Genomic DNA, 23751 nt, shown 5'->3' with positions numbered 1-23751 from the left:
TCTGAAGTGTTCCTGAGCCCATGTGGTGATATCCTTTACACACTGATGTCACTTTTTGATGGAATGTCCTTAATATCATTGCTTACGTGCAGGTATTTCTCCAGGTTCTCTGAACCCATCCATCCATCCATTTTCTAAACCTTTTGATATTACGGACCGTAGATAGTGAAATCCCTAAATTCCTTGCACCCACCTGTTCCCAATTAGCCTGTTCACCTGTAGGATGTTCCAAATAAGTGTTTGAGGAGCATTCCTCAACTTTCTCAGTCTTTTTTGCCACTTGTGACAGCTTTTTTGAAACATGTTGCAGGCATCAAATTCCAAATGAGCAAATATTTGCAAAAGATAACAACGATTTCCAGTTCGAACGTTAGGTATCTTGTCTTTGCAGTCTATTCAATTGAATATAAGTTGAAAAGGATTTGCAAATCATTGTATTCTGTTTTTATTTACCATTTACACAACGTGCCAACTTTACTGGTTTTGGGGTTTGTACAATCAGCTGTTTACCTGGCGGGTTTATCCTGTGTGGTAAAAGAGGGGATGGATGGGAAAGTCCTTTTTTCAGCTGCCACATTGTTGTATCATATATTACTGCCTTTGCACAAGTCAATGTTTAGTTTTGTATGCACAATAAATCAACCCAAAATCCGTACTTTGGAGCAATGTTCAAGGACTAATATTTGGCTTGTTAGTTTGTGTCGCAGGCGAGCGATAGTGGTCGTGGACTGTTTGTTTCATCTGACATCACATGGACAAAGATAAGACCTTCTGGAGGGAAGTTCTGTGGTCAGATGAAACAAAAGTGGTAAAGGAATGGCTAAATCAGGCTAGAATTAAGGTTTTAGAATGGCCTTCCCAAAGTCCTGACTTAAACGTGTGGACAATGCTGAAGAAACACATTTAGCTGAACTGCACCAATTTTGTCAAGAGGAGTGGTCAAAAATTCAACCAGAAGCTTGTGGATGGCTACCAAAAAAGCGCCTTATTGCAGTTAAACTTGCCAAGGGACATGTAACCAAATATTAACATTGCTGTATGTATACTTTTGACCCAGCAGATTTGGTCACATTTTCAGTAGACACATAATACATTCATAAAATAACCAAACTTCATGAATGTTTTTTGTGACCAACAAGTATGTGCTCCAATCACTCTATCACACAAAAATAAGAGTTGTAGAAATTTTTGGAAATTCAAGACAGCCATGACATTATGTTCTTTACAAGTGTATGTAAACTTTTGACCACGACAGTATGTTGTTCCAAAACCTGTATGTACCTTTCAGCATTAATGGTGCATTCACAGATGTGTAAGTTACCCATGCCTTGGGCACTAATACACCCCCATACCATCACAGATGCTGGCTTTTCAACTTTGCGCCTATAACAATCCGGATGGTTCTTTTCCTCTTTTGTCCAGAGGACACAACGTCCACAGTTTCCAAAAACAATTTGAAATGTGGACTCGTCAGACCACAGAACACTTTTCCATTTTGCATCAGTCCATCTTAGATGAGCTCGGATCCAGCAAAGCCGGCATGGTTTCCGGGTGTTGTTGATAAATGGCATTCGCTTTGCATAGTAATGATAATGGGTTATACTTGTATAGCGCTTTTCTACCTTCAAGGTACTCAAAACGTTTTGACAGTATTTCCACATTCACCCATTCACACACACATTCACACACTGATGGCGGGAGCTGCCATGCAAGGCGCTAACCAGCAGCCATCAGGAGCAAGGGTGAAGTGTCTTGCCCAAGGACACAACGGACGTGACAAGGATGGTAGAAGGTGGGGATTGAACCCCAGTAACCAGCAACCCTCCGATTGCTGGCACGGCCACTCTACCAACTTCGCCACGCCGTAGTAGAGTTTTAACTTGCACTTACAGATGTAGCGACAAACTGTAGTTGCTGACAGTGGTTTTCTGAAGTGTTCCTGAGCCCATGTGGTGATATCCTTTACACAATGATGTCGCTTTTTGATGCAGTACCGCCTGAGGGATCGAAGGTCTGTAATATCATCGCTTACGTGCAGTGATTTCTCCAGATTCTCTGAACCTTTTGATGATATTACGGACCGTAGATGGTGAAATTCCTAAATTCCTTGCAATAGCTCGTGAGAAATGTTGTTCTTAAACTGTTCAACAATTTGCTCACGCATTTGTTCACAAAGCGGTGACCCTTGCCCCATCTTTGTTTATGAATGACTGAGCATTTCTTGGAAGCTGTTTTTATACCCAATCATGGCACCCACCTGTTCCCAATCAGCCTGTTCACCTGTGGTATGTTCCAAATGAGTGTTTGATGAGCATTCCTCAACTTTCTCAGTCTTTTTTGCCACTTGTGCCAGCTTTTTTGAAACATGTTGCAGGCATCAAATTCCAAATGAGCTAATATTTTCAATAAATAACAAAGTTTTCCAGTTCGAACGTTAAGTATCTTGTCTTTGCAGTCTATTCAGTCAAATTAAGGTTGAAAAGTATTTGCAAATCATTGTATTCTGTTTTTATTTACAATTTACACAACATGCCAACTTCACTGGTTTTGGTTTTTGTACATTTCTTTTAATTGAAGAGTGTTTGCCGAGTAAACATGGCTTGTTGTGCGGCATGGGGATGCGACAATCGCAATAAATGCGGGAAGCAATTGCATAAGTCTCCCCAAGACCCAGAAAGGAGAAAAATATGTGAAGTAAAGGTGGAGAGCCAATAACAACAGTTTCTGGTGTGAAGCAAGCAGGCATACATATAGGGAAGGTGCAATATCTCGATTGATTGATTGATTGATTGATTGATTGAGACTTTTATTAGTAGGTTGCACAGTGAAGTACATATTCCGTACAATTGACCACTAAATGGTAACACCCAAATAAGTTTTTCAACTTGTTTAAGTCGGGGTCCAGTCACAGTGAATTAATACACGTTGCCTGACAGAACTTTGCTTTAAAATTCCCCCTTTTCTGCATGTGTCACCACTAATCCAAACTAAACTAACAACTATTGCAGTAAAAAGCAGCATTAATTCAGTATTCAAGTTAATAAGGTGATAAAGAAATCAGGAAACCATGACTCGTCACAGCAAAACCCATGAAAAATATTCTAAAAGCACAAGCATACAGTATATAGCGCAGTGATGACCAACATATTTCTTACAAAAGTTATAATTTCACCTCAATTTATGTCCCAAAAGTTACAGTCGATTTTAGCTAAATGAGGGTAATGCGTTTATGTTTGGTTGTTGTTTATTTTTTTGATGTACATTCCGCTGACGGGAGCGTGTTAGAGAGGCGCCGGTCACTCTAAACTAGGGGTGTCAAACTCAAGGCCCGCGGGCCAGATCTTGCCCTCCACGTCATTTTATATGGCCCGCAAAAAGCCTGGAAATAGTATGTGTCAATAAAATACCTTATATGTACTTTCTTTACTTTCTTTTTTTCTTACTAAAGGTATTAGGAGTTTTTTGGGGGGTTTTTTTGACAGGGGAAAAAAATTGTGTCCAATATCGCAACAAATATTATATTATCTAACTTTTTTTGTCAAAATCCAAATAAATACATAAATATCTGCTTAACTTATGATTTTGAAGCAAGTTATCCATCAAATTGTACACTATAAAAATGACCAATAGATTTTACTGTGAAATTTAGGGAGTTTTTTTTTTTACAGCATGTTACTGTAAGTTGAAAAAAAACAACCAGTTTGTTTTTTACAGTAAAATTCTGTCGACTGAGCTGTCAGTTTTTTGTTGGTTTTTTTACTGTAAAATCCATGGTTGATGATTTTATGCTACCACATTTTATTATGGTAAATAACTGGCAGCTGAGTTGCCAAAATTAAATTAAACAGCGGTACTGTATTTCTATTTATATATATTTTGTAAAAATAATAATGATTTAAAAAAACCTCTATATTTTACAGTAAAAGTCAGGCAACTAAGCTGCCAGTTTTTTTTCTGTAAAAAACTGTGGTAAAATACACAGATTTATTTTACTCTTTATGTAATATTTTTTTAAATGTTCTAATTCATAGGCAAATTCATTAATTATTTACTGTTACAAGCGGCCCTTGAATGGCAGCCATGACTGCGGTGTGGCCCTCAATGAAAACAAGTTTGACGCCCCTGCTCTAAACAATGCATGAATGTACTATTGGAGTGCATCAAAAACGGCCGCAAAATTAATAGTATATATACTGCTTTCACGAAATAAAAGCATGGTTTATTGTAGGTTTGTGAGCTGGAGCATATTTCGAGCTATTATTATACTTTATTATTATTATTTTGGTTTATTTTGTCAGGAAAGCTAATGTCAGGACAACTGCATGCTTCCGGACACATCCGCACACGTCCTAGCTACGTACCAAACATGGCGCCTCTTGTTTAGTTGTCCAAACTAATACACCACCCTGAACTAACTGACTCTTTACTGCCACAAGTGGTGGAAAAGTATATTACAACTGAGTGCTGATACGGACCACAACTGAGAAACTGTAGTCAAGAAGTTCCTTGTTTTTCTCTGTACTCTTGTTGTGGGGCAGACTGGAAGGTACATGCACATGCATCCTTCGCTGTTGCCATTTTTAATAGAAAGTAGTGTATATTTCAAACTTATATCTGTCAGTAGACTCCATATGGAAGCGCTAAAAACTACAACGTGGAGTAGACGCAGTCAAAGTGGAGGCACGTAAATAAGACCGCCCCCAAAACGGCACATCTTGAAGAGATGGTCAGAAAGCAACTTCAAGATGGTCTGTAAAATAATCTATGCAACATTTTGACCAAACAACCACCATTACTTGTCATGTAGATCACAAGGTAGTGTTTAGGGGGGGGGGGGGGGGGGGGGATCATAATATGACCCCTTTAAGTGTTGTACAAATGTTTTAGGTTGAATTTTTTTATTAATGTTATATTTCTCCTCTTTTGTTCAAAACTTGTTTTGTACATTCTTGGGTAGTTTGCTTTGTGCATAGTTTTAGCAATATGCAAACGCACCAAATCACCTCAGTCTTCCACAAGTGTTTTTGTAGTAGGTACCTAAAAACAGCAGAGTGCTCCTCTCAACGAGCTATTGCAAGGGATTTGTACATCAGTGTGTAAGGGATATCACCACATGGGCTCAGGAACACTTCAGAAAACCACTGTCAGTAACTACAGTTGGTCGCTACATCTGTAAGTGCAAGTTAAAACTCTTACTATGCAAAGCCAAAGCCATTTATCAACAACACCCAGAAACGCCGTCGGCTTTGCTGGGCCCGAGCTCATCTAAGATGGACTGATGCAAAGTGGAATAGTGTTCTGTGGTCTGACGAGTCCACATTTCAAATTGTTTTTGGAAACTGTGGACGTTGTATCCTCCGGAACAAAGAGGAAAAGAACCATCCAGTTATAAGTGCAAAGTTCAAAGCCAGCATCTGTGATGGTATGGGAGTGTATTAATGCCCAAGGCATGGGTAACTTACACATCTGTGACGGCACCATTAATGCTGAAAGGTACATACAGGTTTTGGAGCAACATATGTTGCCATCCAAGCAACATTATCATGGACGCCCCTGTTTACTTCAGTAAGACAACACCATGCCACGTGTTACAACAGCGTGGCTTCATAGTAAAAGAGTGCTGGTACTAGACTGGCCTGCCTGTAGTCAAGACCTGTCTCCCATTAATAAAGTGTGGCGCAATATGAAGCCTAAAATACCACAACGGATACTGTTGAACAACTTAAGCTGTACATCAAGCAAGAATGGGAAAGAATTCCACCTGAAAAGCTTCAAAAATTGGTCTCCTCAGTTCCCAAACGTTTACTGACTGTTGTTAAAAGGAAAGGCCATGTAACACAGTGTTAAAAAATGCCTCTGTGCCAACTTTTTTTGCAATGTGTTGCTGCCATTAATCACATCTAAGTTAAAGATTATTTGCAAAAAAAAAAAATTTAGTTTCTCAGTTCGAACATTAAGTATCTTGTCTTTGCAGTCTATTCAATTGAATATAAGTTAAAAAGGATTTGCAAATCATTGTATTCTGTTTTTATTTACTATTTACACAACATGCCAACTTCACTGGTTTTGGGTTCTGTAGAAACTGACAAAGTGCTTTAAAACAGCACAATCTTTTTGTCGGATAAAATACTTTTTGACCAGCGTTTTTATAGTAAGGCCTTAAAAACAGCAAAGTCTTCCTGTCACATAGAGGATCTTTGACTAGGAGGAGCGATGGTAGACGTCCCGTCCCCCCCCCGGTCTTTATCTTTTTTAAAATGTGCTCGGCCCGGTTTTAAAAGTGTTACCCTCATGCCATTCCTAGGGCTATTTTTAGCTTTTGTATGATGTCACAGGGCTGTTGTGTAGTGAGAAGAATACAAGGGGGTGGGGGCTCGCTCCTCTCTCAGAGGGGCTACTTCCCGGCAGACGCTGCCCCTCTAATAAGGAGGGTTCATTTACTGGCACATCATTAGGTAGTCCACTGCTAAGGGGGTCAAAGGTCACCCCCAAAGGCTGTGTTTGCCCCAAGGCAGCGTGAGAATTGAGTTCACTTTCTAGTGCAGGAATGTGTAATGATTAAGGCTAATTAGCCCAAAACAAGATCAGAACATGTCCTCTGCGTGTTGCCAAGTACGATTACAAAAGACTTGTACTTGGACAACAAATATTGCGAGCTCGACTGGCAAGTTTGTCCTCCTGTCAACCAGGCAAACTAAATACTGGAAGACGCCACAATGCCCTCGCCTTGCTGGTGTTCTATTTCACGCACCAGCAGAAAGACCTCTCACTCCGCATTCTTTCTCCGAGCTTCTCTTTGACATCACGTCTCCGAGCCGGCCGGGGGAGTGTCTGGGTTTTTTTTCACCCGCTTGAGTGATACCTCTGTCTAGACATAAACAATCTTGGTTGCCATACGACAGTAAGTACGTCACTGACGCGAAGGGGTGGAGTGTTGCCATGACTACCAGGAATATTCAACAAAACACCAGCGCGGGAAACAAAACATAAAGCCTTTAACCTACATATTAATGAGCCTTTTACTCGAAACTCTAAATAATAAATGACTTTCATAGCTACATACTATGATCATATTTTTGCTCATTATAGTTTTGATTATGTAAACAACATATGTATGCATGCTATATTTATATGTTAATATTGTGTATGTTTATGCTACATTTTTAGCCTTATTGACATTTATGAAGACCTGCAATTATTTACATTGCGCGGCAATACATTCTTCACTCAAAAAAAAGCATGCTATATTAAAAAAATATGTTCTTATGTAGTCATAGGCAACAATGTTGCAAAGATAATTTCCAAGCCTGACGTCGTTATGATGCAGGCTATAAGGATTCCCTCCATTGGGGAACACCTTTGTATGCAAAAGTACACCCAAGTATCTTGCTCTGCAGCTACTGTACATACACACCCTTCCTGAAGGTACAAGTACTGCCTAGGGGACCGCGAAGTGCGTATACTCTGTGTACTTTGCAGTGGAATGGTTTGCTTAGTGGTGTTTGAGTGCTCATTGTCATGTTCCTTGCGTAGATAAAGAATAGATAAAACAGATTAAAGTGCATTCCTAAAGCCTTAAGAGGACACTCATTCAAATTTTAGCATTTTGGTATTACAAGACTATAATACTTCAAATACAAAATGATTATTAATATTATATATATATATATTTTAAGTATTTGTTCCATATTTTGTACTATTTTTTTTTATAATATAAAAATGATAAATAAATAACACTTTTTATAATTAAGGTATATATATATATATATATATATATATATATATATATATATATATATATATATATATATATATATATATATATATATATATATATATATATATATATATATATATATATATGTATATATACACACACACACACATATATATGTATACATATACACACACATATATATATGTATATATATATATATGTATGTATATATATATGTATGTATATATACTGTATGTGTGTGTGTATATATATATATATACATATATATATATATATATACCTGTATATATATATATATATATATACACACACACACACACACACAGGGCAACACCGTGGGCTTAGTAGGGTTGTCCCCGAGTGGGACAAGCGGTGGAAAATTGATGGATGGATATACACACACACGATATTTATATATTATCTGTGAAGGTTTTCAACACTATATAAAATAATAATAATGACTATTTGTACTTTTGTCAAATCTTTGATTGATAGGCTGGAGAAATCTGTATAATACGTACTTGCAATATAATTCCTAAATGGGATTATTTATTTACAGTACTTTCATCATATATTTTCCCCGAGTGTGGCATAACCTCAAAAGTAGGAGAATATTTATTTGAATAAGACATCAATATGTATGCTACATACAGTACAGGCCAAAAGTTTGGACACACTTTCTCATTCAATGCGTTTTCTTTATTTTCATGACTATTTACATTGTAGATTGTCACTGAAGGCATCAAAACTATGAATGAACACATGTGGAGTTATGTAAAGGTGAAATAACTGAAAACATGTTTTATATTCTAGTTTCTTCAAAATAGCCACCCTTTTCTCTGTTTACTGCTTTGCACACTTTTGGCATTCTCTCTGTGAGCTTCAAGAGGTAGTCAACTGAAATGGTTTTCACTTCACAGGTGTCATAGTTTTGATGCCTTCAGTGACAATCTACAATGTAAATAGTCATGAAAATAAAGAAAAACGCATTGAAATGAGAAGGTGTGTCCAAACTGTTGGCCTGTACTGTATATAAAGTCTAAATGCATCCATTTAAAAGAGTGATTATCCCACCATTTGTAAATTAAAAAAAAACAAAAAACTGCTACAACTTATTTGACGTTCTTTAGATGTTGGTGTATTTGTAGCATGTCATTTTTGCTGAGCATTATCTCTCCTTGTTGACTTTCCACAACAGTCTCCCTATTTGTTGTGTTTTTTTTACGTAACGTCACGTCGGCCAATCTCGGATTTCCCAGCAGAGCCCGCCCCCTTTTACAGGATGCGCCATATTAGGCAAGTGACGTGTGGGGATCCCGAGCGGAATCTTCCATTCTGCGAGCGCGCGAGGTGAGCGAATGCTAACTATCTGCGTTTTTTTAACACAACCACGCTTATATTCTCTTCAAATGTCGATTTGTTGCGTCTTTAAAGCGTTTTAAATGAATGTAAGTTGTGCTCGCCGAGTTTTTCCTTCCGGTTTTGTGTCGAGCTCCACTCGATATGCCCCGCCCCCTTTGTCGACGTCATTGGAGCGGCCCACTCCCAGGCTATAAAGAGGCTGCGAGCTGTCAAACACGCCAGTTTGTTTTCTCGCTTCCACGCAGATCAGGACCACAACAAAACTTTTAAACTTCCTCACCAGCCTACGGAAGGCGTCTTCTAACTATTTGCCCGCTTCTGTTGAGTCTGTCCGGATCATTTTGTTCTGCTGCAGCGATGATGTTCAACTCTTTCAACCCGGAGTGCGACTCGTCTTCCCGGTGCAGCACCGCGTCTCCCGCCGGTGACAACGTGGGCTACTACCCGTCACCCGCCGGCTCTTACTCCAGCGTGGGATCCCCACAGTCTCAGGTATGTGCACTTCCTCAAATCTGCAAGTGTCTAGAAATTGCAAAAACTATAGCGACGTCACTGATGACATCACAAGGCTATTTTTAGTAGCTTCATTCATAAAACACCATCTCCACATCTTCTGAATCTCTGCTCTCCTTTTCCCCTGAAGGATTTCACCGACCTGACAACCTCAAGTGCCTCCTTCGTCCCCACGGTAACGGCCATCTCCACCTGCCCAGACCTGCAGTGGATGGTCCAGCCGCTTATCTCCTCCGTGGCCCCGTCACACAGGGCTCACCCCTACGGCTCCAGACCCAGCCCTGCCTACCCCGGGGCGGCCATGAGGGCTTCTGCATCCCGGCCTCACGGCTCCAACAGGAGGAGTAGAGTGGAACAGGTGCGTTCTAAAAGAACCCTGCATCATCCATGCATAGTGTTGCTTATTTCTGCACTGGTGACTTACTTGTTGACTTCTTCCGGGCAGATTTCTCCAGAAGAGGAGGAGAAAAAGAGAGTCCGCAGGGAGCGGAACAAGCAGGCGGCCGCTAAATGCCGCAACAGGAGGCGAGAGCTGACCGACACTCTTCAAGCTGTAAGTCTTTTCTTCATTGAAGTGCATTTCGCCGCATTTTCTTGCCAGTTAAGCTAATGAATGCACTTTTGCAGGAAACTGATGAGTTGGAGGACGAGAAGTCCAGCCTGCAGAATGACATCGCAAACCTTTTGAAGGAGAAGGAGAGGCTGGAGTTCATCCTGGCGGCCCACCGGCCCGCCTGCAAAGTCCCAGCTGAGTTGGACGCCGACTTCCCAATGGCGTCCATCTCTCCTGCCCACTCCGAGAGCCCCCAGCCAAGCACGACTACGGCCATCTTCTCCGGCGCCACCACGGTGAAAATGTCCGACTTGGACGCCTCCGCCGTGCTGGAGGAATCGCTGGACCTCCTCGCCAAGACGGAGCTGGAGAGGTCGTCGAGGTCCGTCCCCGAGGTGGACCTCTCCAGCTCGATGTGCGCCGCCCAGGACTGGGAGGTGCTGCACCCGTCTGTGAGCAGAGGCGACTTTGAGCCCCTGTGCACGCCCGTGGTGACCTGCACCCCAACGTGCACCACCTTCACGTCCTCCTTCATGTTCACCTTCCCCGAGGCGGACACCTTGCCCACGTGCGGCGTGGCCCACAGGAGGAGCAGCAGCAACGAGCAGTCGTCCGATTCGCTCAGCTCCCCGACGCTGCTGGCCCTTTAAGAGACTCTTTCATGAATTGGCACACTGTCTGTGCATTAAAAAAAGGGCTACGGAATGTATCAGGAAGAATTTTATATACCTTACCACCATTGTAGCAAGCATGTTTCAACTAACGCCACCGAGTTATCCATGTATCAGTTCTGATGATTTTGGTGCTACATTAGTCTTTGTCTTATTTAAAGCAATAGTCTCGACTTTTGCCATGTGAAATGAGATGCTTGTGAAAACTTTAACCATAGGTCTTATATTGTATGAAGTTTTCTGTGAAAACTTCAGTCTTCTTACTTAATTTATGAGATTTAAATTATTTATTTTTTTTACAGAGGAAAAGAGTATAAACATTGAATGTTTGAGATGTACGTAAATAAAAATGTGAGTGATATTTAAATTGATGCATTTTGTCTGTGATTTTATTTGGCACACAATGCACGGCACTAAGGCAGTTTGTGTGATGCAAAACAAAATTAAAGTGATGTAATAGAGGACACATTAATGCATTTTTAAAAAAATGATTAAAAATATGCAAGTTAAATTGTTGCATTTTGCAGCTTGGAGGAGGCTGTTGCTAAAAGAAAACAACTAAACCATAACCTCAAAGCTCAGCATTATCATATTTGTAAGACTGCACCTACTTATATGTCCAAATGGGTGTGTAAAAGTTTAAAAAAAACTGGACAATTAAAACGTCTGCAGTTTTTTTCTCTCTATGTTTTGTTCCCTCTGTTACTAAGGTAAACTATGCCATACGTCAGATCTCTGACGTCCGTGCGTGCTTCTGTTTTTTTTTGTTCATTTGCGTCATGACGTCACACTTCCGTGCCCAAATGAAGACATTTACCCAGCCTGCTCGCTGCTGTCACTCGGTGGTGAAAAACAAGACGAGCCGCGTCCTCAAACGAAAACACCAATGTTGGAGTTTTCGGGTTACCTGTGCTGTCCTTTAGCGTCATGTTTGTGTGGAAATTGTTATAATAATTATTTATTTTAAGCGCCTGCGCGGCTGTGGCATGGGCGGTTATGCAACACCAGGAGGATCTGAAAGCGACGTCGCGACCGCCATCTTGCGACGGTAAAAACCCCCAATTGGAGTGTTCCTCAAATAGAGAAAGTAAAAGACAATGCCGTTTAAAATCCTCTATTTAGTTGTCAAATACAAAGTGCGATGTTTTAAATGGGTCAATTAGTTGTACAATGTAAAGTGTAGCGTTTTAAAAAGGTCTATGTTGTGTAAATATACCTGTGTTTTATTGGGGGCATTGCGAGGATATACTCTAATTGTTAGCTATCTAGTATGTAGCTACATTACATTTGCCAATTACAGGATTTTTTTCAGGGTAAAAGCAATTTTTCTATTGTTTATACATTTTGTTTTTTACTTTTTTTGGAGGTTTGTATGAAACTGCAAGGTTCAGTACAGTACAAAACAGTGATGGTTATCCGGTTAGCTAGCAATAATATACGTCATCATCATGGCGCCGATGAAGGCTGCCTCGGTGCTTTCGTGCGCTCTGTTTTGTTTGTTTTTGTACATAAATTGTGTTTCCGGGTGCTCTTACACCCGTGAAGAGCTACTGAACATCAGATCCACCATCCCTATGGACTTGTTACCGGTCATCTTAGCGTCAGCTGCGGATTTGGTCCATTCTGCGATCAAAAGAGGGAAACCGCATCGACGAGGAAAGAGAGCGGGCGCACTTGTCCGTCTTCGCGGACAGGGATTACGCACGCCTCTACCGGGCATCTTCCTCTCCAACGTCCACTCACTTGCCAACAAGATGGACGAGCTAGCGTTGCTGATGAGAAGGAACAAGGACTTCTCCTCATCATGTGTGTTGTGTTTCACGGAGACTTGGCTGAGCGCAAGTGTCCCGGACAGCACGCTTCAACTGGAGGGCTTTCATCTCCTCCTCGCGGACCGAGACGCGGCGCTCTCTGGCAAAAAAAGAGGCAGGGGACTATGCTTCTTTATCAACAATAGCTGGTGCACAGACGTGACTGTCATTTTTAGACACTGTTCTTCCTCTCTGGAATATTATTTCATCCACTGTAAGCCCTTTTACTCATCGCGTGAGATTGTTTCATTCATTCTCGTGGCTGTTTACATCCCGTCCGGCGCGGACGTGCGTGACGCTCAGCGCGCGCTCGCAAGGCAGATCTTACATGTGGAGCAGTCTTTTCCTGACTCTCTTGTTATCGTGCTTGGTGACTTTAACAAGGGAAATTTGAGCCAGGAATTACCAAAGTATAGACAGTTTATTAAATGCCCGACTAGAGAGGAGAACACGCTGGATCACTGCTACACTACATTGAGCAAGGCTTTTCATGCAGTCCCGCGCGCTGCTCTTGGACTATCAAATCACGTGATGGTGCACTTAATCCCGTCATACAGACAGAGACTGAAACTGGCTAAACCTGTTATGAGGAACATTAAGTGTTTCACCGCCAAGTCTGTGGACGAGTTGCGTGCTTGTTGGGAAACGACAGACTGGGAGACAATTGGAGCGGCCACGAACAATCTGGACGAGTATACGGACACTGTGACCTCATACATACAGTTCAATGAGGCGCACATCATTCCAACGCGCACCAGGGTTTGTTATAACAACGACAAGCCCTGGTTCACACCCAAGCTCCGACAGCTGCGCAAGAAGAAGGAGGCTGCGTGGAGAAGCGGGGACCGAAGTACATACAGAGAAGCGAAGTACCACTTCACCAGGGAAGTGGAGAAAGCTAAATCTGTGTACTCTAACCGTCTACAGGAACAGTTCCGCTCCAATGATTCTGCGGCAGTTTGGAGAGGTCTAAGGGCCCTTACGAACTTTTAGCCCAAAACCCCCCAGGCCCTGAATGACCGGACTCTCGCATCATAAGACTGTAAAGACCCTCTCCATCAAAGAAGAGGATGTACGCCAGCAGTTCTTGAAGCTGAATACGCGGAAGGCCCCCGGGCCGGATGGTGTCTCCCCCTCCACTCTCAGACACTGTGCGGACCAGCTGGCTCCTGTCTTCACTGACATTTTTAACACCTCTCTGGAGCTATGCCGCGTGCCGTCCTGCTTTAAGACCTCTACCATTGTCCCTGTCCCCAAGAAAGCACGGATCACAGGACTAAATGACTACAGGCCGGTCGCGCTGACGTCTGTGGTCATGAAGTCCTTTGAGCGCTTGGTCCTGCCCCACCTCAAGGACATCACCGCCCCCCTCCTGGACCCACTGCAGTTCGCCTACAGAGCCAACAGGTCTGTGGATGATGCAGTGAACCTGGCCCTCCACTTCATCCTGGAGCATCTGGACTCCCCAGGAACCTGCGCTAGGATCCTGTTTGTGGACTTCAGCTCTGCCTTCAACACCATCCTCCCTGGACTGCTACTAGACAAGCTCTACCAGCTCAGCGTGCCCAACTCCCTCTGCAGTTGGATCAATGACTTCCTGACAGACCGAAGACAGCACGTACGGCTGGGGAAGATTGTCTCGGACAGTCGAACCACGAACACTGGTACTCCTCAGGGCTGTGTACTCTCCCCCTGGCTCTTCTCCCTGTATACAAACTGCTGCACCTCCAGTCACCAATCCGTAAAACTGCTCAAGTTTGCGGATGACACCACCCTCATCGGGCTCATCTCGAATGGCGATGAGTCCGCCTACAGGAGAGAGGTGGACCGGCTGACGTCCTGGTGCAGCCTCAACAACCTGGAGCTGAACGCCCAGAAAACAGTGAAGATGATCATGGACTTCAGGAAAGTCACAGCCCCACCATCCCCCCTCACCCTGATTGACTCTCCCACCCCCGTCCCCATTGTGGACTCCTTCCGTTTCTTGGGCACCACCATCACCCAGGACCTCAAGTGGGAGCTGACCATCAGCTCCCTCATCAAGAAGGCCCAGCAGAGGATGTACTTCCTGCTGCAGCTGAGGAAACTTAAGGTGCCGACCGAGATGCTGGTGCAGTTTTACTCAGCCATCATAGAGTCCATCCTGACCTCCTCCATCACAGTGTGGTTCCCCGGCGCCACAGTCCAGGATAAGAATAGACTGCGGCGCATCGTACGTGCTGCTGAGAAGGTGATTGGCTGCAAGCTCCCATCCCTCCAGGACCTGTTCTCCTCCAGGACCAGGAGGCGTGTGGGTCGGATCACAGCTGACTCTTCTCACCCTGGACACAAACTATTCTCCCCTCTCCCTTCAGGCAGGAGACTACGCTCCATCCAGACCCACACCTCCCGCCACCTGAACAGTTTTTTCCCCTCGGCCATCAGGCAAATGAACAATAACTCCTAACAGCAGCTCCTTGAATTCCTTGAATCCCTTCTAAGTCTATATGATAGCTCAGTCACAGCTCTTTTTTATACCAAATATGTGTTATATGTGTTTTATGTCGCACGTTTGCACCAAGAAAAATTCCTAGTTTGTGAACCCGTTCTCAAACAATGGCAATAAAACGATTCTGATTCTGATATACACTGCAAAAAAGAGCTGACTAAATAAAAGACTAGATATCAGAAGAACAATACTAAAAACTAGTGAATTTATTTGTCCATGCAGTTAGTTAATTTTACTTAAGACATCCTAAATCAGGGTTTGTACATCTAGAAATTTGCAGGTCTTATAAGATAGAAATAAGTATTTTATTCTAAAAAACTAACATTCAACTTAAACTAAGCATCCTTGGGGTGTTGCCGAATATGTAAACAAGATTTTCTATGTGAGAAAAACCATAACATCTTATTTGAAAAAAAATAATAATAATAATAATTTTGAACTATACACGGAGTATTATTAATATGCTAAAATGAAGATTATATCAATCATCAATCAATCACAGTTTACTTATACAGCCTTTAACCACAAATGTCTCAAAGGGCTGCCCAAGCCACAACGACATCCTCTGCTCAGATGCCACATATAAAGTCAATGAGTAAAAAATAATTAAATAACTAGGGAAATTTCTAGAAATACAATTTTCAATCTTGGCAAGTCGCAAATAATTTGCAATGTATATGGTTCATACATGGGACAAAATCTTGCGACGGTAAAACCCCATTTGAAGTGTTCCTCGAAAAGAGAAAGTAAACGACAATGCCGTTTAAAAGCATGACGAAATTTGATCATCTATTTAGTTGTAAAATATGGAGTACAGTGTTTTAAATGGGTCATTTAGTATAGCGTTTTAAAAAGGTCTATGTTGTGTAAATATACCCGTGTTTTATTGGGGGCATTGATAGCGTACTTTAATTGTTAAGGAGTGAGCTATCTAGTATGTAGCTATGTTACATTGCCAATTCCAGGATTTTTTTTGGTTCAAAGCAATTTTTCTATTGTTTATACAGTTTGTTTTTTATTTTTTTTGGAGGTTTGTATGAAACTGCAAAGTTCAGTACAGTACAATACAGTGATGGTTATCCGGTTAGCTAGCAATAATATACACTGCAAAAAAGAGCTGACAAAATAAAAGACTAGATTTCAGGAGAACAATACTAAAAACTAGTGAATTTATCTGTCCATGCAGTTAGTTAATTTTACTTAAGACATCCTAAATCAGGGTTTGTACATCTAGAAATTAGCAGGTCATATAAGATAGAAATAAGTATTTTATTCTGAAAACAAACATTCAACTAACATTCAACTTAAACTAAGCATCCTTGGGGTGTTGCCGAATATGTAAACAAGATTTTCTATGTGAGAAAAACCATAACATCTTATTTGAAAAAAATAATAATAATAATTTTGAACTACACACAAAGTATTATTAATATTATTCATGCTAAAATGAAGATTATATCAATCATCAATCAATCAAAGTTTACTTATACAGCCTTTAACCACAAATGTCTCAAAGGGCTGCCCAAGCCACAACGACATCCTCTGCTCAGATGCCACATATAAAGTCAATGAGTAAAAAATAATTAAATAACTAGGGAAATTTCTAGAAATACAATTTTCAATCTTGGCAAGTCGCAAATAATTTGCAATGTATATGGTTCATACATGGGAAAAAATCTTGCGACGGTAAAACCCCATTTGAAGTGTTCCTCGAATAGAGAAAGTAAACGACAATGCCGTTTAAAAACATGACGAAATTTGATCATCTATTTAGTTGTAAAATATTGAGTACAGTGTTTTAAATGGGTCATTTAGTATAGCGTTTTAAAAAGGTCTATGTTGTATAAATATACCCGTGTTTTATTGGGGGCATTGATAGCGTACTTTAATTGTTAAGGAGTGAGCTATCTAGTATGTAGCTATGTTACATTTGCCAATTCCAGGATTTTTTCTGGTTCAAAGCAATTTTTCTATTGTTTATACAGTTTGTTTTTTACTTTTTTTGGAGGTTTGTATGAAACTGCAAAGTTCAGTACAGTACAAAACAGTGTTGGTTATCCGGTTAGCTAGCAATAATATACACTGCAAAAAAAGCTGACAAAATAAAAGACTAGATATCAGAAGAACAATACTAAAAACTAGTGAATTTATTTGTCCATGCAGTTAGTTAATTTTACTTAAGACATCCTAAATCAGGTTTTGTACATCTAGAAATTAGCAGGTCTTATAAGATAGAAATAAGTATTTTATTCTAAAAAAAACTAACATTCAACTTAAACTAAGCATCCTTGGGGTGTTGCCGAATATGTAAACAAGATTTTCTATGTGAGAAAAACCATAACATCTTATTTGAAAAAAAAAAAATAATAATAATAATTTTGAACTATACACGGAGTATTATTAATATGCTAAAATGAAGATTATATCAATCATCAATCAATCACAGTTTACTTATACAGCCTTTAACCACAAATGTCTCAAAGGGCTGCCCAAGCCACAACGACATCCTCTGCTCAGATGCCACATATAAAGTCAATGAGTAAAAAATAATTAAATAACTAGGGAAATTTCTAGAAATACAATTTTCAATCTTGGCAAGTCGCAAATAATTTGCAATGTATATGGTTCATACATGGGACAAAATCTTGCGACGGTAAAACCCCATTTGAAGTGTTCCTCGAAAAGAGAAAGTAAACGACAATGCCGTTTAAAAGCATGACGAAATTTGATCATCTATTTAGTTGTAAAATATGGAGTACGTTGTTTTAAATGGGTCATTTAGTATAGCGTTTTAAAAAGGTCTATGTTGTTTAAATATACCCGTGTTTTATTGGGGGCATTGATAGCGTACTTTAATTGTTAAGGAGTGAGCTATCTAGTATGTAGCTATGTTACATTGCCAATTCCAGGATTTTTTTTGGTTCAAAGCAATTTTTCTATTGTTTATACAGTTTGTTTTTTATTTTTTTTGGAGGTTTGTATGAAACTGCAAAGTTCAGTACAGTACAATACAGTGATGGTTATCCGGTTAGCTAGCAATAATATACACTGCAAAAAAGAGCTGACAAAATAAAAGACTAGATTTCAGGAGAACAATACTAAAAACTAGTGAATTTATCTGTCCATGCAGTTAGTTAATTTTACTTAAGACATCCTAAATCAGGTTTTGTACATCTAGAAACTAGCAGGTCTTATAAGATAGAAATAAGTATTTTATTCTAAAAAAAACTAACATTCAACTAACATTCAACTTAAACTAAGCATCCTTGGGGTGTTGCCGAATATGTAAACAAGATTTTCTATGTGAGAAAAACCATAACATCTTATTTGAAAAAAAAATAATAATAATAATTTTGAACTATACACGGAGTATTATTAATATGCTAAAATGAAGATTATATCAATCATCAATCAATCAAAGTTTACTTATACAGCCTTTAACCACAAATGTCTCAAAGGGCTGCCCAAGCCACAACGACATCCTCTGCTCAGATGCCACATATAAAGTCAATGAGTAAAAAATAAGTAAATAACTAGGGAAATTTCTAGAAATACAATTTTCAATCTTGGCAAGTCGCAAATAATTTGCAATGTATATGGTTCATACATGGGAAAAAATCTTGCAACGGTTAAACCCCATTTGAAGTGTTCCTCGAATAGAGAAAGTAAACGACAATGCCGTTTAAAAGCATGACGAAATTTGATCATCTATTTAGTTGTAAAATATGGAGTACAGTGTTTTAAATGGGTCATTTAGTATAGCGTTTTAAAAAGGTCTATGTTGTGTAAATATACCCGTGTTTTATTGGGGGCATTGATAGCGTACTTAAATAGTTAAGGAGTGAGCTATCTAGTATGTAGCTATGTTACATTGCCAATACCAGGATTTTTTCTGGTTCAAAGCAATTTTTCTATTGTTTTTACAGTTTGTTTTTTATTTTTTTTGGAGGTTTGTATGAAATTGCAAAGTTCAGTACAGTACAATACAGAGATGTTTAGCCGGTTAGCTAGCAATAATATACACTGCAAAACAGAGCTGATAAAATAAAAGACTAGATTTCAGGAGAACAATATTAAAAACTAGTGAATTTATCTGTCCATGCAGTTAGTTAAAGACATCCTAAATCCGGGTTTGTACAGCTAGAAATGAGCATGTCTTATAAGATAGAAATAAATATTTTATTCTGAAAACCAACATTCAACTTCTGATTCTTAAACTAAGCATCCTCGGGGTGTTGCAGAATCTTTAAACAAGATTTTCTATATGGGGAAAACCCATCCATTTTATACCGCTTATTCCCTTCTGGGACCCGGGGGGGGGGGGGGGGGGGGGGGGGGGGGGGGGGGCTGGGGGGGGGTGCTGGAGCCTATCTCAGCTAAACCATAACATCTTATATCAATATTTTTTTTCCTCAATTTTAACATTTTGAACTATACACAGAATATTATTAATATTATTCATGCTAAAATTAAGATTATATCAATCATCAATCAATCAAATTTGACTTATAAAGCCCTTAATCACAAATGTCTCAAAGGGCTGCACAAGCCACAACGACATCCTCGGCTCAGATCCCACACAAAGTCAATGAGTAAAAATAAGCAAATAACTCTTAAAACTAGGGAAATTTCTAGAAATACGATTTTAAATCTTGGCAAGTGGCAAATAATTTGCAATATATATGGTTCGTACATTGGGGGAAAAAAAACTCTGAAAAATAGTTTTAAAAAAAAGTTATTTTACTTGTAATGAGCAAAAAATTCTGCCGATGGAACAAGTCAAAATTGCTTTGGTAAGATATTTTGAAATAAGACATTATATTCAGGCTTTAAAAAACTTAAAAGTGATCTTGAAATTAGCAATTAAAACCTATTAACTACACTTACTAGTATTGTGAAGTCTTATGCTCAAAAGTAGTATTTTCACATCAGAAGATCTACTGCCTAAAAACAAGTTCTTACTGTATGTCTCACTGAAAAAATACTATTCAGGGCTTTGTATTAAGTTTGTTTAGAAATTAGAAATATACATTTGGTGAGATTGTAAGTTTTTCCCGGTGTATAATCTCATTTTAGGGCTTGTTTTCAACTTTAAAGCTCATTTTCATTCAGTTTTACCAGTTCTGCTTTTTTTTCCCGCTGTGTCAGGACTTTTAGCAGCACCTTGAGGTTTGTACAGAAGTGAAAAACACACGACAAGATATGATCAGTGTCATGAAATAATGGTTAGCTAGTTCACTCGCTATGTTTATTGCATTTTAGGTCTTGGATTTCTAGTTTAAAGCACATTTTTAATCAGTTATTTACTGTAGCCAGAGGTTTTAAAACACATTTACAAGGATGTTGTCACTATAACTGTCTTTTAATAGTAATACTGATATCATTATAGAATGCCATCATTCTATACTATCATCAGAGATAGTGTGATAAATACAGAAGACTGTACACTGATTCTCAAACTGGGGTAAGAGTACCACTGTTGGTACGCAGGCTACATACATTTCATGGTCCAATGTACACACCTTCTCATTCAATGGATTTTCTTTATTTTCATGACTATTTACATTGTAGATTGTCACTGAAGGCATCAAAACTATGAATGAACACATGTGGATTTATGTACTTAACAAAAAAAGGTGAAATAACTGAAAACATGTTTTATATTCTAGTTTCTTCAAAATAGCCACCCTTTGCTCTGATTACTTTTGCGCACACTCTTGGCATTGTCTCTATGAGCTTCAAGAGGTAGTCACCTGAAATGGTTTTCACTTCAACAAGCTCATCAAGAGAATGCCAAAAGTGTGCAAAGCAGTAATCACAGCAAAGGATGGCTATTTTGAAGGAACTAGAATATAAAACATGTTTTCAGTTATTTCACATTTTTTTGTTAAGTACATGTGTTCATTCATAGTTTTGATGCCTTCAGTGACAATCTACAATGTAAATAGTCATGAAAATAAAGAAAACGCATTGAATAAGAAGGTGTGTCCAAACTTTTGAATGACTATTTACATTGTAGATTGTCACTGAAGGCATCAAAACTATGAATGAATACATGTAGAGTTATGTACTTAACAAAATAGGTGAAATAACTGAAAACTTTGTTTGGCAACACAAAATTGGCCCTTGTGTGTGAGAATGTGAGTGTGAATGTTGTCTGTCTATCTGTGTTGGCCCTGCGAGGAGGTGGCGACTTGTCCAGGATGTACCCACGCTTTCAGCCCGATTGTAGCTGAGATAGGCTCCAGCGCCCCCCCGCAACCCGGAAGGGAATAAGCGGTAGAAAATGGATGGGTGAATGGATGTTTTATATTCTAGTTTCTTCAAAATAGCCACCGTTTGCTCTGATTATTTTTTCGCACACTCTTGGCATTCTCTCGATAAGCTTCAAGCGATAGTCATCTGAAAGGGTTTTCACTTCACAGGTGTCATAGTTTTGATGCCTTCAGTGACAATCTACAATGTAAATAGTCATGAAAATAAAGAAAACACATTGAAATGAGAAGGTGTGTCCAAACTTTTGGACTGCATTGTACCGTATGCAGTAACATATTTTGTCATTTATTTTGTAAAAACTATTATTAATCTATTTGCTAATTCACTGTTAATAGTTGGTTACTTTCTGTTGTAAAATGTAAAATGTTATATTACATATAGTATTGTTACTAAATGTAATTCTATTAAAATATATACAGTACAGGCCAAAAGTTTGGACACACCTTCTCATTCAATGCGTTTGCTTTATTTTCATGACTACTTACATTGTAGATTATCACTGAAGGCATCAAAACTATGAATGAACACATGTGGAGTTATGTACTTAACAAAAAAAGGTGAAATAACTGAAAACATGTTTCATATTCTAGTTTCTTCAAAATAGCCACTCTTTGCTCTGATTACTTTTGCGCACATTCTTGGCATTCTCTCGATGAGCTTCAAGATGTAGTCACCTTAAATGCTTTTCACTTCACAGGTGTGCTTGAAGCTCATCGAGAGAATGCCAAGAGTTTGCAAAGCAGTAATCAGAGCAAAGGGTGGCTATTTTGAAGAAACTAGAATATAAAACATGTTTTCAGTTATTTCACCTTTTTTTGTTAAGTACATAACTCCACATGTGTTCATTCATAGTTGTGATGCCTTCAGTGACAATCTACAATGTAAATAGTCATGAAAATAAAGAAAACGCATTGAATGAGGAGAAGGTGTGTCCAAACTTTTGGCCTGTACTGTATGTATGTTATAAACATGAACATAAAAATGTGTTTACATTGAATTGAAGGTAAAGTAGCAAAAACCGTGATATTCTCGCAGTAGTTATAAGAACTGTAAGAGCGTGGGACTTGCGCAATACCTGAGTCCTGTAGTGTAAACGGTATAATTTTTAACAATGCACTCACCCGTCAAGTTTGTAAGCATTATTTCAACACGAGTGACAGCTTACACACACCTTATTAGGCAAGCAGCTTTCCCAAACAAGGGCGTGTAAGAATGCTATGACTATTACACACCCATTCTACGGAAATTTCCACCAATTCAATCGTGCGCCGCCTTTTTTTTTTCACACACACGATGTGAACTTCCTATTGGCAGCAGTCTGGCTTACATAACCACAACATTGTCAGCCTCCTTTTTCCTCAACAAAGCTGCCATGCGCCGCATAAGTGGCTATTAATACCTCCTCGCCACCTCCGTGGGGAGGCTGGGGAGACGTAGCACAGAGCAGGAATAGCAGGTAGCAGCCGTTTTTTTCTCTCCCGCGCGCGTGTGTGTCGAACATCAGCATCAACAGCAGTAAAATTAGACCTCGATGACGCCAAACTGCGTCGGCATGGCAAACCCAGGGGAGGGAAGGAAGCAGGCAGTCTGCTAGGAAGAGAGGAGGATGATGATGATGTGAGGTAGACTGGATGTCAATGTGAACACAGCGAGGATGAAACAGGAGGCCATCATGCATCATGCACTGGTGTGTTTGCATGCACTTTGTGTCTAGTGGTTGCACCTTGTATAGAGGAAATTAGTCTGTTGGCGTTCAAGGAAGTTCGCCTCTCTGGGAAATAGGTCATTGACACGAAAGCTGCACGCTTGCCCCGTGCAAAACACCCTTTAATGCAGAGCTGCGCAAATATTTTGACTCGGGGGGGCCACATTGAGTGAAAAAAATGTGTCTCGGGGGCCAATGTGTATGTGATATATACACATTTAGTCAGTCAATCAATGTTTACTTACAAACCCCGTTTCCATATGAGTTGGGAAATTGTGTTAGATGTAAATATAAACGAAATACAATGATTTGCAAATCCTTTTCAACCCATATTCAATTGAATGCACTACAAAGACAAGGTATTTGATGTTCAAACTCATAAACTTTATTTATTTTTTTGCAAATAATAATTAACTTAGAATTTCATGGCTGCAACACGTGCCAAAGTAGTTGGGAAAGGGCATGTTCACCACTGTGTTACATGGCCTTTCCTTTTAACAACACTCAGTAAACGTTTGGGAACTGAGGAGACACATTTTTTAAGCTTCTCAGGTGGAGTTCTTTCCCATTCTTGCTTGATGTACAGCTTAAGTTGTTCAACAGTCCGGGGTCTCCGTTGTGGTATTTTAGGCTT

At 39.7% G+C, this 23751-nt stretch overlaps 1 protein-coding gene across 2 annotated transcripts; it reads left to right on the top strand.

The window, feature by feature from the left end:
* Positions 1-9112: 9112 nt before the first annotated feature.
* On the top strand, positions 9113-11208 carry fosab (v-fos FBJ murine osteosarcoma viral oncogene homolog Ab). 2 transcript variants are annotated; one of them, XM_062044534.1, is made up of 5 exons: positions 9113-9592; positions 9744-9971; positions 10059-10166; positions 10241-10516; positions 10568-11208. In XM_062044534.1, exons 1-5 carry the CDS (start codon positions 9458-9460, stop codon positions 10814-10816), a joined length of 996 nt encoding a protein of 331 aa, XP_061900518.1. In that variant the 5' UTR covers positions 9113-9457; the 3' UTR covers positions 10817-11208. The 2 variants fall into 2 exon arrangements, with proteins under 2 accessions (XP_061900518.1, XP_061900517.1); XM_062044533.1 differs by having other exon boundaries at positions 9118-9592; positions 10241-11208.
* Positions 11209-23751: the final 12543 nt, after the last annotated feature.

Source organism: Entelurus aequoreus, linkage group LG04 (genome assembly GCF_033978785.1).
Source record: "Entelurus aequoreus isolate RoL-2023_Sb linkage group LG04, RoL_Eaeq_v1.1, whole genome shotgun sequence".
NCBI classification, from domain to species: Eukaryota; Metazoa; Chordata; class Actinopteri; order Syngnathiformes; family Syngnathidae; genus Entelurus; species Entelurus aequoreus.
Note: the sequence above shows the minus strand (reverse complement) of the source record. Positions and strands in the feature narration are given on the sequence as shown.